The 18,049-nt window shown below is 29.4% G+C and overlaps 2 protein-coding genes across 15 annotated transcripts; both read right to left on the bottom strand.

Annotated features, from left to right (window-relative positions):
• Positions 1-994: 994 nt before the first annotated feature.
• On the bottom strand, positions 995-6,477 carry LOC110650217 (probable trehalose-phosphate phosphatase F). Of its 14 annotated transcripts, none has more exons than XM_058153577.1 (14): positions 6,198-6,477; positions 3,915-4,024; positions 3,767-3,834; positions 3,326-3,632; positions 3,007-3,147; positions 2,825-2,896; positions 2,583-2,708; positions 2,444-2,500; positions 2,260-2,361; positions 2,063-2,140; positions 1,888-1,957; positions 1,521-1,591; positions 1,355-1,447; positions 995-1,278 (listed from the first exon to the last, which is right to left on the bottom strand). In XM_058153577.1, exons 2-14 carry the CDS (start codon positions 3,939-3,941, stop codon positions 1,195-1,197), a joined length of 1,296 nt encoding a protein of 431 aa, XP_058009560.1. In that variant the 5' UTR covers positions 3,942-4,024; positions 6,198-6,477; the 3' UTR covers positions 995-1,194. The 14 variants fall into 14 exon arrangements, with proteins under 14 accessions (XP_058009560.1, XP_058009559.1, XP_021660771.2 ...); XM_058153576.1 differs by having other exon boundaries at positions 3,326-3,588; positions 3,716-3,837; positions 6,198-6,471; XM_021805079.2 differs by having other exon boundaries at positions 3,326-3,588; positions 3,716-3,834; positions 6,198-6,471.
• Positions 6,478-15,845: 9,368 nt separating this feature from the next.
• Positions 15,846-17,935, bottom strand: LOC110650219 (protein INAPERTURATE POLLEN1). The gene has a single exon (XM_021805081.2). It carries the CDS (start codon positions 17,701-17,703, stop codon positions 16,888-16,890), a length of 816 nt encoding a protein of 271 aa, XP_021660773.2. The 5' UTR covers positions 17,704-17,935; the 3' UTR covers positions 15,846-16,887.
• Between the last annotated feature and the right edge of the window lie 114 nt (positions 17,936-18,049).

The following is an 18,049-nucleotide window of genomic DNA, read 5'->3' as shown; positions in this document are numbered from 1 at the left end:
TATTGCATGTTTATAGTAGAATTAGAGAGTAATTAGCTTAGTATTAAAAAAATAAATAAATAAATAAATTTACTCTCACATTTTCAAATAATTTTAAGCATATTTTTGTATATCTATCTGATTACAAAATATTTAAATTATTATTTTTATAATATTTTCCAATATAATTAAAATTTTATTTTGTTAATTAATTACTTATTATTATAAATTTAATTTTATATAAAAATGAGTCGCAATATTTAGATTAAATAAAATATATTTTATATTAAGTCCACCAAGAACGAGCGGAAGTGGGTGATGATTACAAGAAAACTTGCTAAGGTAGATGTTGCAGACTCCGCCTGGAATTTGACAGATTTTAGATTTCGAAAAACTAGCCGAAGACGGCCACGCCCTTCTACTTGGGCTCGGCCCATTCTTTTAAGCAAGAAAATGTACGGATAGATCTGGCCTGGGCCAGGTCGGAAGTCAGAACCGAAGTTGAACCCAACTTAGATTGATTTAAATTAAACTGCAATTGGATTGACACAAGTCAGAAAGTAAAGAATTCACATCTTAAATATATTAATCGAATATTTTTAATTTACAAGTCGATTTTTGAATTATGTCTAAAAGCTTAAGTAATATTAGAGTTCAGGTTCTTTCTGAAGAAAAGGTGAAGGGCATGTGAAGTAAAGATCCCATATTGCTTGAATACCTAAAATCAACCTGATTTATATACTAATTAAGCATTTCTAATTCGTAAGTCGATTTTTGGGTTCAATCCAAAGGCTTAAAAAGTTGACATTACTATATCCATTAAGCAAGTAATACCACTGCAGCATTCGTTGGTAGCAACAAATAATTATTAACAAACATATAATTTACGTTATAAAAAATAATATTTCAGTAGAAACTTCTTTTTTTTAATTTTTTATAAATTGAGCTTCATTGCTAACATAATTATGGTTACAGTTTCCATCCTCAGTTAAACAACAAATAATAGAATTGGGAATTGTGCAAGATAAAGCTAATCATAAAGCAAAAAGACATTAACAAAATTCAACCTTACAACTAGTGATTTATATATGTTAATAACATAATGTCAGACTCGGTTGAGAAAATGAACAGGTTTAGACCTGTCTGCAGAAAAAAAAAACAAAAAAGTCCTTTTATATCCGTAAAATTTAAAATTAAATGTCTATTGCTATTATATTAAATACTCCATCTATTGTTCATGGAGCGTGCCCCCTCTCCTAGCTTCTTCCATCTCACCAGCGATGACAGAAATTTCATTACCTGAACAACATTAATATGATTAGACCAGAAAATAGCATTAAGCAAATGAAAGTAAATTTATAATTAATGTTTGCACCTCTGCTGGATCCCTTAGGGAGTAATATGCATTGGTTTCTTTGGGTACAGAAGACACTAGAATGCCATAACCTTGATTTCCTTCTCTCAACACCTAATGTAGCATCAAATTATCACACTTCTACTGCATAAAAATTTCTCATTTTTAAGTCTGAATAATTCAATACCTTGAATGCATCTTCATCAGATCGGTCATCACCAATGTAAATTGGGAGCACATCATCCCTGTTACTGAGGCCTGCATTGCCATTTTTATAGTTGATTCAAATGATTATAAAAGGGTAACCCAGTATACGAAACATCCCACACTTGTAGACTTTGGGGAGGGTTGAGGAACACAGCCTTACAACCTTATCCCTGCTTTACAAAGATGTTTCTATGGCTCAAACATGTGACTTTCAGGTCACAAATGGAGAAACTTTACTGTTACACCAGAAAAATCCTCCATTCAAATAAGCATATGATATTTTAATATAAATAAGTTAATCAATCAATTGGCACATATTAGATATCACCAAGAATGAGAGTACATACCAAGAGATTCAAGCAGAAATTCAACTGCTTTCCCTTTATTCCAGTCAACCACAGGACGGACCTCTAAAACCTAACAAACACAGAAAAACACGTCCAGAATAAAAACATTTGTCAATAAAGAGTTGATATTTAAAAATTATATCATTGATGGATAAAAAAAAGAACAGTATATTACCTTCCGGCCATGAGTTAGACGTAAACGAGGATACTGTGTTAGAATATCATGCACACATTGTGCAATAGTTGGCCAGTTCTGAAATCAATTCAAGTAGAAAACATATTAAAACTTGATGGCCAAAATTAAAGGGCAATCAGCAGGAGAGATTTCTTTGAAAGAAAAAGAAAAATATATGAATCCTCAGCATTCCTTACCTTCTCATCTACATTACGGTAATGTATAGAAGCACAAAACTTGTGATTCTCAACTATTGCACCTTTGATTTCTTTAGTGTTCTCCACAAGGGTTCTAAAAACCTGCACAATCCAAATCAAATGAATTATATGTTTTCACATGCCTTTTATCATAACTAAATGAAACAAAAAATAAAATAAGCACCTCATCGATCATAGGTATAAATTCTCTAGCAGGCTGGAACAGATTTACTTCCTTGCCCTGCAACAACATCATAACAGATCAGCTAGTGTTATGGGAGTGAAAAATATGAGGATTTGCATAAGATGTAATCATCGCATACTTGTTGGTCAGTGGATTTAATACAATTTGGATGGTCATTGGACACTGCCTTATTGATAGGGCCAATGATGTCCATTCCATGACTACCAGCATAATATAGTTCTGTTAGTCCTACCAACTCATATGCCTGCAAAAAATATGTAGTAAGTTAGCATCCCAAGGGTAACCAAATAATTACCAGATCATTAATACACAATATGCAAATGCAAATCCTAAATCTCAGTTGAGGAATTCTCCACCTACTTTATCACGGCTTCTTCCAGTAATAATTGCTGTTGGAAAATACTTTGCAACATTTCTTACAGCAGAACGCATCTGAAAATAAAACAATTAATCTTAATATCAATGTGGTAAAGATGAACTTTTAACAGGAAAATTAGGAAAACTGTTATTAAACATCCAAAAGATATAAGGGCAATTCATACATCATCAGACATAAGGGCCTGATCTGGGTCATCAACTATTGGAGAAAGAGTCCCATCATAATCTAGAAATATTGCTATCTTCTTGTTTTTTGCAAAATTTGTAATTTGCTCAAACGAGTTAAGTGCTGATGGGTACTTAAGCTGCAGATTCAGAAATAAGATGAAACAAAATTATGAATAGAATGATATAAACAGAAACAATCACTTAATGTACTAAAACAAATTCCATCTTTATAAAATGTATCAACAAAATAGTATACACTAAACTTAGAACTCTCACAACGCCCTATGAATTTATAAAAAATTAAGCCAAGTATACCATCCAGGAGAAGTAAGCAACGTCAGTGTCATCTGCAGCAACGTCAAAGTTGAAATCCTTAATGAGCTTCTTACGAGGAGGAGATGAGGATTTCATGGCATCCAGCCATCCATTAGAGCGAACATCATCAAGCTTTCCTGGTTTTTTTCTCGGAATATTTATGTGCTTGCCAGAGGAAAAAGAAGCTCCAGATTGTGGGTAAGGCAGCAGATTAGAATGGATGCCGAGTCTTGACTTGTTTATTGGTGCAGGATCAGTGAGAACTGGAGATGAATTATTTGACTTCATGTCCATTGAATCCAGAATACTACTTATAAAGCACTTCCAAAGTGTAATAAAATCAAGTGTTGGATACTAATAGCCACCCAGCCAAAACACAGATATATGCACCTTAGGCGTAGACACGGTACTTTTTAGCCAACTCTTTTATCGATGAAAAACCACCTCTTCAATGTTTTCTTGTCACTACTGCTGGGAAAGCAGTCCATCAAGCATCGGCTTCCTGAAAACTGCTAAAACCGCAAATCATTAATTTGAAGTCTAAACTTGCTTCCAAATAAGTACAGGACATACTATCAAATATTTCTACCTTCTCATCCCCAGAGGTACAACGCATTTATAGCAGGTGGCTGATCATTATCTACACAGGGATCCTTGAGAAAGTTATGGTATGTAGCTCCTATAAAATGCACCAAATGTCTGCTGAGTTCAATAAGAAAAGAGCCAAGTTTAATCAATATTCCCTTGTTGAGATAAAAATTTTGCAGGTTGAAAAAACGCCATGTTTTAACAAGTACTAACTGGGGTCCTACTACGCATTAATCAAAATGACAGTCTGCAATGAAATTGATTTAAGATTTTTTTATTTAAAAAAAAAAAAAACTTGCTATATATGAAAAAAATAACCATGAGCTTAATTTGGGAGCAAAGAAGGCCAATGAAACCTTGTGTATTAAACAAGGAAATATAAATCAATTCTCATTATAAAAGAACTGACACAGAGATTACAAGGAAAATCCTTTTCTTCAAGAGGTGAATCAAGGCTGCTTAGTTTTATTGAAGAAAAGGTAAATTTTATGTGAAGGTAATTAATCAAGAATCCCTATAGTATCAAAAGGCATAAACATATATAACAAAAATTGCATTCTTTTTAAAAGCTCTAGAGAAAGACAACAAGAATTATGTAGCAAAGAATACAATAATGATGAACTCTTATAGAACCACATATATAATTCTAACAAAATACAAAATTAACTTGTATATAATTATCTCTAAATATGCTCCATCTCACCCACTACACCAGAGATGTCATTTCTTTGTCTAGATACGGCCACCTATTGGAGAAGACATGAACGGCAAATAATTCTGGGACTTCCCAATTGGCATAGCAGCAGCAATGGACATAATACATGACTTCATACTATGAAATATGTGTATGTATATAGAGTTGTTTGTATACGTGTACGATGCATATGATGGGTCTACGTGGGCCATTGAAAAGGCTATTTTGCTTGTAGATCTAATAATGCATACCTTTCATTGTTGCATAAAATTTTCATCAACAAAAATAATTAAGAACAGATGGAAAATGAATTTTTCATTTTTCCCATGATGACAGGAGACACTGCAACTGCCAATACGACCGTAGACTTCAACCCCCACCAAGAGAAAGAACTCAAAAACCTCAAAAAAAAAAAATTCTGGAAACAAACTAAAATGTCAATAAATAAACTTTTACTTTATATATTTCAAATCAAAATGGAAAAGGCTATTTTATTATTCTGTCTTTGAGGTTTAGACTTAGTTAAATACACATTTTAATTCACATATTTTTAAAATATCATGATTACAACTATTGATTATATTAACAACTTAGTCTTTTGATCTAAAATTTTCTTACTTTCTCATTAATCAAAGATTAAAAAAAAAAAAAAGTCAAACTCTAATTTAAAATTAAATGCCAAAATTATCCTCCCATTTGTCATCTCTCCCTCATCTTTCTCTGTCATATACATATACATTGTTTCCTTTTTGGATCATTTGACTAATTAAACCAGAGAAACTTTAGTCATTTTTATCATTTTTTTCTATATCTAATTAACTATTAACAAAATCAAATTTAGGAATACAATTGAGGTTTTAAAAATATAAAAGGTTAATCTGTGTAATCACACCATTATTTATAACTTCCAAGGCAGAACAATATTGTAACACATTATAAAAAGTCAGCAAATCATAGAGCATTGCTGTTGAAGAGTCATCACTCATCAGGTCACATCAAAATAAAACGATTAACACACGTTTCGAAACCTGAACAAAATTAGCTGGTTAAGAACAACCGACAAAGACAAAAATATTTATTGGTACAATAAACATAACATACAAATGGGCTGTCAAAATCAATCGTCTATTAATTCACATTATAAATACCTCCAAATTCTGTATATATTGTTAAGATGGAGTCACAGAATCATTTCATCAAAAACCATAGGCTCTCAAAAGTCGACAACCACCTATGGTCCCGGAACTCCCAATGGGCCAAGAAAACCTCAAAATAACAGGTAGACTAGCTACCCCTAAAATTATGATGCGATAACCATACGTCAAGGATCTCCATTTGTAGATTAACAAAAAAGATGAAATTTTCATGAACCAAAGAGAAACGGGTTCACCTTCAAATCATGGGTTTTTCATGTTTAACCAGAAAGAGCTATAGGTCAACATGGATCTTAGAAAAGCATTCACCTTTTGTTTAAGTTGTTAAAAATGAAAATAACAGTAATGCTAATGAAACCCGAAAATTTCAGATTCCACAAGTAAAAATATATAAAACATATAAGCAAGCAGAAGAAAGTAAGAAACATTTACATACCTAATCCCACGTGTTGACAAGACGTGATCCTGCGTCGTCTGTTATCGTTTTCCTACGAACCAACAAGAGAAGTGATCTCTAAATGCAGTTGTCAGATCAGAAACAGAAAATCCCAATATAGAAAAAAAGCAGGAAAGGCAAGCAGCAGGCGGAGAGAAAGAAATGAGAAACTGAATAATGAGAAGGGAAAGGAAAAGTGAAAAAGGAAGGAAGGAAGGAAATGAAGGCGAAAATAAAGGGTATTTATAGAGATTGATAGCCCATAGATAGACGTAACCTCCTCTTCTATACTACCAGGTTGTCGAATAAGGAAACACCATTTTAAAAAAAAAAATTAAATTATTTAATTCTGTTTATGAAAAATTTTAAAAAAAAAAAACAATAAGAAAAAGTTAAGAAGAAGATGAATAGGTGTAGAGTGATTATTGGCCCCAGCTTGAATCAGATACGTGTGGATGGATCCTAAACAATTATTAAAATGGTGCCATCTGTGAGTGATGTGTCCACATGTCAGTTTGGGCCCACCTTGTATTTTGCAGGCAGATTTCGCGCTTCTGTCGCTTTCATGCACCGTTGGCATTTTTGCTTACAAATGGAAATTAAAAACAGTAAAAAAAAAAGTTATTTCCTATTTTGTAAAGGTTTTATAATTTTTTAGGCTATTTTAAAAAATAAAATTATATTTGGGAAAGTTTTTAGAAAGGAAACAAAATAAAGGATGGATTTTATATTTTTTATTTTTTATTTATATGTGGATTAAAAAATAAAAAGGAAGGAAAATAAATTATTTTTCTTATTTGAAATATAAAAAAGTAAACAAAAGAAAGAAATTTGAGATGAATTTTTAATTTTATTCTATATATATTTATATAAAACTTAAATAAAAAAATTAATTTTTTAATTTTATTATGTATAATAAATTTTTTTTCTTAATTTTTCTATTTTCTCTATGATTTAATTTAAAAATAATATGAGGAAAATAAGCATTATTTTGCATTTTTCTTTTATTTTCTCACTATTTTCAAAACAAAGAAAAATGTTATTTTTTGATTAATTTAAACTAGTTATTTTTTTTCTTATTTTTCACACATTCAAAAAAGAGCTAAATAACGTTATAAAATTAAACTTTAACCCTCTATTTGAATATGAGGAAAAAAAATAATTTGAGAAAAATAAATAGAATTTTTTTCTATTTTTAGAAATAGAGGATAAAATAAAGGAAAGAGGGAAAATTAATTTTTATTTTTTATTATATATATTTTTTTTAATTTGAAGAGAAAATAAAAAATAAATTTGGAAAGTATACTTTTATTTTGAAATTATATATTGTATATCTCTATATAAAAAATAAAAAAAAAATAAAGAACATAATGATAAATATATATAGATTTCCTTTCACTCTTCACTTAATTAAACAAGAGTAATAAATCCCTTAAAAAAGGTAATAAAAAAATATATTCTTTATTTTCTTTTCCTCTAATAATTTTTCCAAATACGGTGTAATTGAAATCAATTGTATGTTATAATTTTTTTTCAAAATAAAAAATAATATCATAAGTAAGATTTTAAATTATTGAATCGATAAAGGTAAAAGATTAAAAGTTTAAAGTTCAATTAGAATTCAACCAAAATTTTATTAGTATATTATTAAATAAATATTATATAATTAATAATAATATATTACTATAATTAATATTTTTATATACTTTATAAATAATTATTATAAAATTAAAAATAAAATTAATTGATATCGTTAACTACTTTTCAATTTTAAAAAATAATTTCTAAAAATTTTATTTTATTAGTAAAATAATAAATTTATTTAAATTTATATTTAAGTAATTATTTGTTTTATATTTAAATAATTATATATTTTATAAAATAATAAATAGATAATAATGCGCTTGTCAAACGATTAATTGAAATGAAAATTTAATTTAAATGTAATTTGATATTATTTATAATTTATAAATAAATTGTATGATTATATATTGTCAAATAAATTATATTACATCATATAAAAATAAAATCTTTGCATAATGTTTTTTTGAAATCACCTTAAAAATTTGTTTATAATTATTTATTTTAGTACAAAATATTATTATAAATAAAATAAAATTTTAAATACCATAATGTAAAAAATTTAAAAATTTAATAAAATATATTATTTGTTAAGCACTATTTTAACATTTTATACATAATAATTACAAATATAAAATATTTAATATTTGTAATTTGTTATGACCTATTTTTACTAATCTATGTATAAATAATTATAACTATAAAAATATTTAATATTTATAACACATATAAATATATAAATATAAATAAATAATTACTTAATTATAAAATTTAAGCATAGAAATTATTCTGTTAGTAAAATTAATTTTAAAAATTAAATATTTTTAAATTAAAACGTAATTAATAGAACTAATGATTAATTTACTTAAAAATAAATTAAGAATTAATTTATAAATTTTACCATAATTTAAAATTTTAATTATAATTTATTCTATATTTTATAAATTTCAAAGGGTAACCACTAGCCATTCGCCAATGATAGATATGGTAAAAGGAAACAAGAGGGTAAAACTGGGAATTACAATTCAGACGCTGGGAGGTTGTTGTAGGGCCCAGATACGGTTGGTTGGTTGGTTGGTTGGTTTTTCTCGATAATCACGACGAAATCTTCTGCTGTTCGCGATTTCTACGTGACATGAGGTACGCGCTCAATTGTTTTAAAATTTTTTACTCGCTGGCTTAGCTGTGAAGGTGGCTGCTCATTGTTTAAAATGTTCATGCGTTGCACAATACTTATAAAATTATGAAACATTAGAAAGAAACTTATAAAAATTTAATAATTAAATTAACAAACATAAATTTGAGATAACATTGTCAAATAATAAAAATATTTTAAAAAAATAAAAAATATTAAATACTTAATATAAAAAATAATTATTATTATAATTATAAAGTATAACAATTTTTATATGATAAATGTAACGTGATAAAATTAAGAAAAATTATATCACATAATAACATTATAAAAAAAATATATCTACTGCATATTTTTTTATGGTGTTATCATGTGATAGATTTTTTCTTTTATGTTAGATAAATAGATTTAATAATTAATTAAATAAGAAAATTTAGATAACAATGGCAATAATAACAATACTTAAGAAGAAAATAAATTAAAAATTAAATACTTAATATAAAAAATTATTATTATATATATATTGACTTTAAAAAATATAATTTTTAAATTTTTATAATAAAATGAAATGTATAAGAGTTTTAAAATTTTAATAATTATATAAAAATTGAGATAATAATAAAAAAATAAAATTAAATAAAATTAAATACTTAATATAAAATATAACAATATCTATAGGTGCTAAATAGCAACACCAAGAAAAGAAAAAAATTTATTCACATGGCAGCACCGTATAAAAATCTATAGATTTTGCATACTGTTCAAATCTATGAACCTTCTAGTTAGACCCGGCCATAGGAACCAGACTAGAATTGTCCGGATGCTTTAATTTGAAGTGAAATATATGTTGAAAATTTATTTGATTATTTTTTTTTTAATTTATATTGAGTTTATATTTAATTTTTTAATTTTTTTACATTAAAAATTAAATAAATAATATCTAAAATTTTATTATATTTTAACAATATCACGCCCCAATTTAGAGTCGGACTGAAATTAAATTCAACTAAAATGGTTTCAAACTAAAATCATTAAACTGATATTATTTCAAATTAAAATGAATTTAAACTGTGATGCAGATCGCACTGACGGTTCTAAAATGAGATTAAACTGTTATATATATATATATATATTAACGGTTTAAATTTTAGATGAGGTATTTTGTTATTTAAAAAAGAATTTAAATATTATTTAAAAATAATCAAAAATTTTATTGAATAATTTTAAAATTGAAATGATTAAAATATGTAAAATTAAATTTCAAATTCAAGACTCAGTCAAACTTAATTAAAAAAAATAAATTAAATTTGACTATAAATAAATATATATAAAATCCACCCATGGGGAAATTTGCATTCACGAAAAGTAGGAGGTGAAGTAGAGCTTAATCGACAGAATTTTCTTTGAAATTTGCTCGAGGTCAAGCTCGTGCACGTGCAAGTGGAATCGCCAACTGGGGTCTAGCCTTATAATAATTAATAATACTCTCTTTTTCTTAAAAAAAGAAATTCAAATAAAAAATTACTATTTCAAAAAAAAAAGTTAATATAAAAATAATTTAATAATTATTAAGGGTGTAATCATAACTCAATATCTCTGTTTAACGATGTTAACTATTAATTATTTTAATAGTTATTAATTATTTAATTTATTTAATTATATTTAAAAATTATTATTAAATAAAATCTATATATTTAGATTTAAATTTTTATATTTATCAAATACGATTTAATTAATTTTATATATATATATGAAAATTTTATATTAAATATATATATAAAAAAAAAACGTCATGGTAACGTGGATAATTTATTATATATTAATTAAAATCTTAATTAAGGATCTCTAGAAACTAGGGACGTTTGCTTAGGTGCATCAACAAAGACCACAAATTAAAGAAATAGATTTGAAAAAACAAAAGCTTTGAAATATTGAAAAAAATATATTTTTTTTCCTTCTCTGATATTAATTATTATATATTGATTGATCCTACTTATTGTTAGTCGAGCGATAATTAAACATTGCTATATTGGTGGCGTAGCTGATGAAGACATGTTGATTTAGATTGATTCTCTAAACTCACAATTCTCTATAAAACATAATGTATTAATGTTAATTTTGCTATTTGGTTATAGATTGTGGTTGAGGACCATTAATAGCTTTTATTTTATAGAAAAATGTCTATTTCTTTTAACAATACATTCAGTTCTCTCTCTCTATATATTTATTATGAAAATCAACTAAATTAATAACTTTAATCGGATGTGACAATTTTAGTCCAAACTTTCAATGTGATAAAGTTCTTGGTTGGTTCCTAACTAGATGCTTAAAATGTTTTAATTGCTCCTTTTAGTCACATTGGAGCGAGTTTGTTAATAATAATGGGATTATGATGGGTGATTAGCTATAAACTATTAATATTAGTGATTAATTCAAAATTAACTTGACTTTAGGGTGTCGCAATCAACTGGCAACTTGTCATCACTTAGCTCAATTTTTCTAATTTTATTATGTAATTGAATTCAACAATTTTAATTGAAGGTAGCTAATGGCCTTTGGTGATTTGATGTGTAACTTCTTTTTCACTTTTATCATAAATTTGTTGAAAAAATGGTCCACAACTTTTAATCATGGTATTACAATTTTTCTACCCATTAATTATCATCGTTTTCCTAATTATAATAAATATAAAAATCTTTATTTTTTAAAAAATTCTTATTTACGCTTAATCTATCATAAATTTAACATATAAATATATAGATTTATATAAAATTTATATATTTAATAATTAAATCTTATTATATATTCTGTATCTTGAATTCATAATAAATAAGACGTAATTAAGAAAAATCTTAAAAATTTATATGTTATAAATAATAATTAAAACAAAAAAGTAAAGGGTATGTCATTTTCAAAAGTGATAGATTAGAAATAGCAGGTAAAGGTAGGCATTAATTTGTAAACCCCACCAATATCGACCAAATAATCAGGTTATACCAAACATATGTATTCTACAATATATCAATATCTACTTCATGAAAACATGCTACACCTGTTCTACTTTGAAAGTTTGGCAATTTCCTTCCTATTTGATACAACTTTTTCCTATCTAATTATATTTCATCAATCACTTGACCTTTTTTTTTTTTTCCTTTTTATTTTTTATTTCTTTTATATTTAGGTTATGGATCTGTTTTGCAATTTCATTGAGGTTGCCGTTGAGAAAAATATATTTAAATATTATTTTAATTGATATTTTTTTGATATTATTTTAATAATAAGTCTAAATAGAATAAAACGATTAATTCATTAATTTTAATTAATCATAACTAATGGTCGAAGCATGCGCAAGAATATCCCGAAACTTGCATTCTACCACAAGCAAAATATGGTAGACTGTATCCATATAAATATTTCTCTAATTTTGAGAGCCATTCATCGCTATGGCAAATGGATCCCACTTTGGCGCAAGCAACGAGGATTGAGGAAGTTGGCTGATGAGGCGGCAGTGATGCGATAAGCAAACGTGAGTTGGTGCTGACTGGAACTCGTTTGTTTTTAGTTTTAACTTTCTCTTGGAAAGCCAAAGCAAAACAGAAAGAAAGCGGTAGATGGAAAATGTTAAAGCAAGCGTAAGTGTTTGGGTTTGAGCGAAAAGTGCATGGATTTTCTTCACCAAAAGTAGCTGATAAATAACACTTTTATAATTAGAATGATTTACAAAACTATGAAAATTTCAAATCAGGCTATAAAAAGCCAAACCAAAAGTAGGCAAGGCGGTGCCGAAGGCGTTAATCATCCGCAGTTTCTTCTTCAATTCCTGGGATGGATGGCTTGAAATTCTGAGAAGAATTTAAGATTGTTTGCAGAGCTGGTGCACTTAATTAATATAAATATTTTGACAGATACAAAGCACTTGGAACTAAAAGGCAAAAAAATTCAGGAAATAATTATTCACTGTAGAAAACGACGTTTAATTATAAAGAATTCTCTTTTTTCCATCCTGCGGTCTTTGGAAGCCATAGAAAAATTCAGAACCTGAGAGAACATCCAAGGAAGTACTAGCGTGCTTTAATAATCTACAACTTCACTGTAATTATTTATTTTTTGACGTTTCATAGAAACCGTATGAACATTTTATTAGAATTGGTGGGCATTTGGCAGCTTCCAATCTGTACTTTTTGCTTCTTCAAATTAATTGCAATCTCTTCTCTTCTACACTCCAGTGCATGGATGAATATAAATGATCTAGGAGGATGCTAAATGCTTCGATTTGAATCCGAAGCAAGAAGCTTTTTCCCTTTTCTTCTACATTTTTTTTTTCATTTTCCTTTGTGTAACGCTGTAGTTTCTAACATCAATTTCTGTTTATTAATTAAAAATTTTTATAAAAATAAGACGGTGTGTACTTATTCATACTTAAGAGTTCTTAAAGATATAAAAATTATTTTGAAATTCTTATTATTATAAATTTAAAATTTTAAGTTTTTTCAATTCATTTAGTTTCAACTAAAATTCAACATGATTTTATAATATTGGAAACGACTCTCATATTACTGAGCTACCGCTAATTGCTAAAATGGTTGGTTGACAATATAATCTATTAAGGTCATGATTAGTGAATTTTTTTTGTCTTTTTTTCTTTTCTCAAGAGGGAATGATGGCCCAGACTATACAATAGAAACCTGCTGCCAGACGTCCTCAAATAAGGTATTGAGATTGTTAACGAGAGAAAGAGAGAAAGCTTTTTACTTTTCAACAAGAAAGGTCTCTGCATGCGTAGTAATTTGCAAGCTGTAGTGACATTAGCTTCTAGATATATGCATGCATCCACCAAATATGAAAGTTTCAATCTTTTTCCAAAAGCATTTATCGTCATTCACAACAGTCGTATGATATGATTACACATAGAGATGATGAATCCAGCAGATCAGAGGCATTGCGAATTAGATACAATTATCAATTAATGATAAAACCCTAACAACAAACTATTAATAATGATTGTCCTAAAGCTTATTGTCCTTAGCGATGAAGCTTGGTTTGTCTTGTTATATTTATTGAAGATACAGAAACAAAGGTCCTACCTTTATACATATCATATCAAATTACTGCTTGAGCATCATCTTACTTTTAATTTTTAGCCCTAGCTCCTGGTTTTCAAAGTTCATATATCAACTTCAATAATATAGTAAATTTTTAGTACATAGATAAGATGGGACGATGGAAAAACTTGTTCCTACCTACCCTAGCTAGCTTTTGGAAATGACAAAATTTAATCAATTAACGTCTCTTATTGCAAGTGCTTGATCACGCTAAAAAATATTTATGTTAATATAATCAAAACCTGGGTAATTAATTAACGTCTAGCTTGGACAGAAATGAAAAGCAAGTCCACTTCCGTATGGTGTGTGATAAGTTGGCCCTCACTTATATCATATTTCAGTCTTGAATGTGAAGGGATCTAGTGCAGGCTTATGCCAAAAATCTAATTAATTAATAAATGTAGAAGTGCAGACACACACACATGGGAAGGATAAGATGACAGGAAGATCAATAAACAACTTGGATGACTTAATTAATGTTATTATATTTTTTCGGTGAATAGAAGATAAGCAATTTGCTTGAGGGATAACTTATCAAAGAGGCAAGGAAGACAGCTTCTGAACTATCTTCATGGCCATAAGTAAATTGCAGAAGTATCAGTTTGTGAGAGGGCACGAGAAAATGAAGACAAATGCATGCATGGTAACAAGAATGTGATCAACTTGGCCAGGGGATAACATTTATATTATATTTATAATGAAAGAGAAGGAAAAAATCTCCATATATGTTTATCTCGACAAATGGGTTTACTTCCACCTGTGGCTAAAATTCAAATCCTGAGACTAGACTATAAGAAAAGTATATTATTCTTCCTTAATTATAATTAAATTCCCTAGCTAGTGTTGGTATGAATGGAATATACGTGTTTAATCAAATTAAAGAAGTGAGAAAGTTCGCCATAGAGCTACTTATAAAAAATAAAAAGAAATAAGAAAAAAACAAGAAAGAAAGAAGAAGACAGATTCAGAAACATCTTAAGAACCTAGAATTAAATAGTTAGGTCGCACCATTATTGAAGCTCCTGTTTGCAAGCAAGTTGCAATTTCAGAAATTTGAGTAAATGATTAGCACCACTTGTTTTGGCACATGTGCTATATGGGATTCACTTTCCATAATTCTGGTCATACAGAGGGACAACCTCAACAAATGGGAGAACAGGATCATGCATGCATGCAAATAAGAGTGGACCAGCAATAATTTGAAGCTAGATAATAAATAAGGAAAATCCATAGTTTTCTATACAACTGGCCGAGAGCGACCCAGAGAGCTGTTTATCAAAAAGTTTTTTTTTATTTTTTTTTATTTTTTTATTTAGCTCTGATTTAGTTACCAAATCAATTTAATTTGGTATATTCTCTTACCACTTAAGAATTTTCATTCCCAGTCGGGTTTTTCTTTTCCTAGTTCCCTTGCTTGAAAAAAGATGAGAAGTGGATCAAGAAAATGTTTCTCAAGGTTTTGGATCTGGGAATCAATTATTATTTTGACCAATCCTGTTATTAATGTGTTTGGTTTATTGTCTATAATCATGATTATTTTTTTATAAACATTAGAAAGAAAATGAAAATGTACGTTGTTGGATCCTTAAAATGTAGATTTTTGTATCTCTGGATAGGGAGATCTATTGCTATAATACAAAATTGTATAGCAATAGATCAGTGCAGGTGCAATTATTTTTATTAAAACAGGCATTTATCTTTTCCAAACTCTAAAACAGGCAATAATATCAAACAACAAACAAACATATTCAGGTGATCAATCCTAGAAAGTTAAGTAAATAACATTAACGCAGGTAAGCACATGCATGGTCCAATAATAAGACATGGATAGATGAGCTAACTTTGGAAATGTTGTACACAAGAATCTTCTTTTGCAATAGAATAATTCAATCCAGCATTAAAAAAAAAATCTAAACTTAGATAAAACCTACCCATGGTATTCACATTGCTAGTAGGACGCAGTAGTCATGGAAACAATAGCCCTCCTCTGACGTACATATCATTCACCTATATAAAATAATGAAGAAAACAATGTCTTTGAAATTTTGGATATAGCTTTTAATACAGCCTAAAGGTCCAGAGGCAACTAACGAAGAAAAACGAAAATGGTGAATGTGTGGGCTAACTCAAAAGTACAAAAAAAAAAATAAAATAAAATCCCTTTTTATGAATGTGGGATGGAGTTATGCATTCTTGGGCATCATTATGTGAAAAAGGAATTTCATGACATCTTATGATTGGGATTCGGGAGCTCTGTTTAAAAATGAATTTGTCTTGATTGTGCTTAAAAATGCTCCAGGATTTTGTAGCCCAACTAAGAATTCTGGGACAGAGAAGTGCGCAGGAATTGGCTACCTGGGCGCAGCCCGTCCCATGGATAATAGTCACTTATTGGAATATATTTATATGTAGACCCAATGCACACAATAGCAGGGCCCAATCTAATTTCAATGCCTAAACCACATATGGACAGCAACTCTCCATGACTTTGTTGTTCAAGCCACTAATTATATTCACAAATTCAAGTGACCAAAATCATATCATTTCAAGTTTTACAGCTTTTTTTCTAATCCGATCCAAAAACTAAAGTTGCAATACTACCTACAACATAGAAATTTAACGTATTAGTAGTAATATTTCCTGCAGCCAGTAACCTAAATTTGCTGAATTATGCCTTTTCTTTAATTGCTAAAGACCAATGTCCTCCTGCCAGCAAGATTTCCAAGTCGAAGGTACGGTTCTAGCAGAACCAATAACAAACTAAGAAATTGGAATTAGGCATTGAATAACTGACCCTGGAGATCCACTTGGCCATTCAACTATCCTGCAAAATTCCTGAATAAAAGAAACTAAAGAATGAAGGTAAATCGAGTCAAAACCCATTGCTGAGATTTTGCTTACTGATAGGAGCCTTGCACCTTTCGAATTCGCGAAGAAAAGTAGGGTCCTTAAACCCAATAAGAAATTTGGCCAAAGCTTCAAGAAAGAGAGCCCCCTGATATGTGCTCAACGCACCAACAATCTCTGATATTATACTCCTTCTCAACCGATTAGCATCCTTAAAAACACTTGCCAACTCCTCCATTTCCACCTTCATTGCCCCGTCAACCTCTATCTTTTCTTTATTTCCCTGATAAATCACCCAATCCTCTGCAACTCTCCTCACAAACCCTGCCTGTGCCCTTTTGATTCTGTCCACAAGATCGGGCACCATCAACCTCAGTCCACGCTCAATCTGCCCAATCTTGATTATCAAACTCTTTGAAGGGTCCTTCCATGCCATCATAGCCTGCCAGGGCCTTACCCCATTTTCGAAATCATCATCATAGTTGTTTTCTTTATCGAGGAATGAGCGGAGGAGGTTGGTGAAGATATACGGGTGGAGATCACCAAGAAAAAGGAAGGGCTTTTCGAGGGAGTTTCTCCAGGAAGGGTAAAGAAGGTAAGGAAGATTGTTGGAATCCGTGGTAACAGCGAGGTCGAGGGAGTCATAATAGGAGAGAAAGTGGTGGAGAAGGAGGTTGATATGGGAGGAGAGGAGAGCCGGAGATGTGGGAGAGGATAGGGATTGGTGGAGGAGTGGGAGGAGGGTGTTCTTGAGAGTGGTGAACCAGTTAATGTAGTAATCTTTGAAAGCGATGGTTGAGGGTTTCTTGCTGCGAGAGAAGAGGGAGAAAGGCCTAAGCATCTTGAAGAATATGGAATCTTGATGGGAGGCAAGAGGAGAGAGCAAGGAATGGTTTAGGGAGGGAAAAGGAAAGCCCTGTGCGATTTGTTTTGAGAATTAATTGTTCTTTCCATGCTGTAAGTGGAAATAAATAAAAATTTGAGATTTCTGTTCATTGAAAATCAAATGAAAATACTTGGGAAACAAAAAAAGTAACCGTTATACGCCGCCGCTGGTGCCATCCCCGAACAATTGTTAAATCGAAAAACCGTTTCAATTAATTTAATTTAATTAATATTTTTTAGAAAGTTCGTTGCTGGGTGTAAGACGGATTTCTTTAAGGAACAGCCTAGTCTGCAAAAACGCA

Source organism: Hevea brasiliensis, chromosome 9 (genome assembly GCF_030052815.1).
Source record: "Hevea brasiliensis isolate MT/VB/25A 57/8 chromosome 9, ASM3005281v1, whole genome shotgun sequence".
Classification (NCBI taxonomy): Eukaryota; Viridiplantae; Streptophyta; class Magnoliopsida; order Malpighiales; family Euphorbiaceae; genus Hevea; species Hevea brasiliensis.
This window is presented reverse-complemented; position numbering and strand designations above follow the sequence as displayed.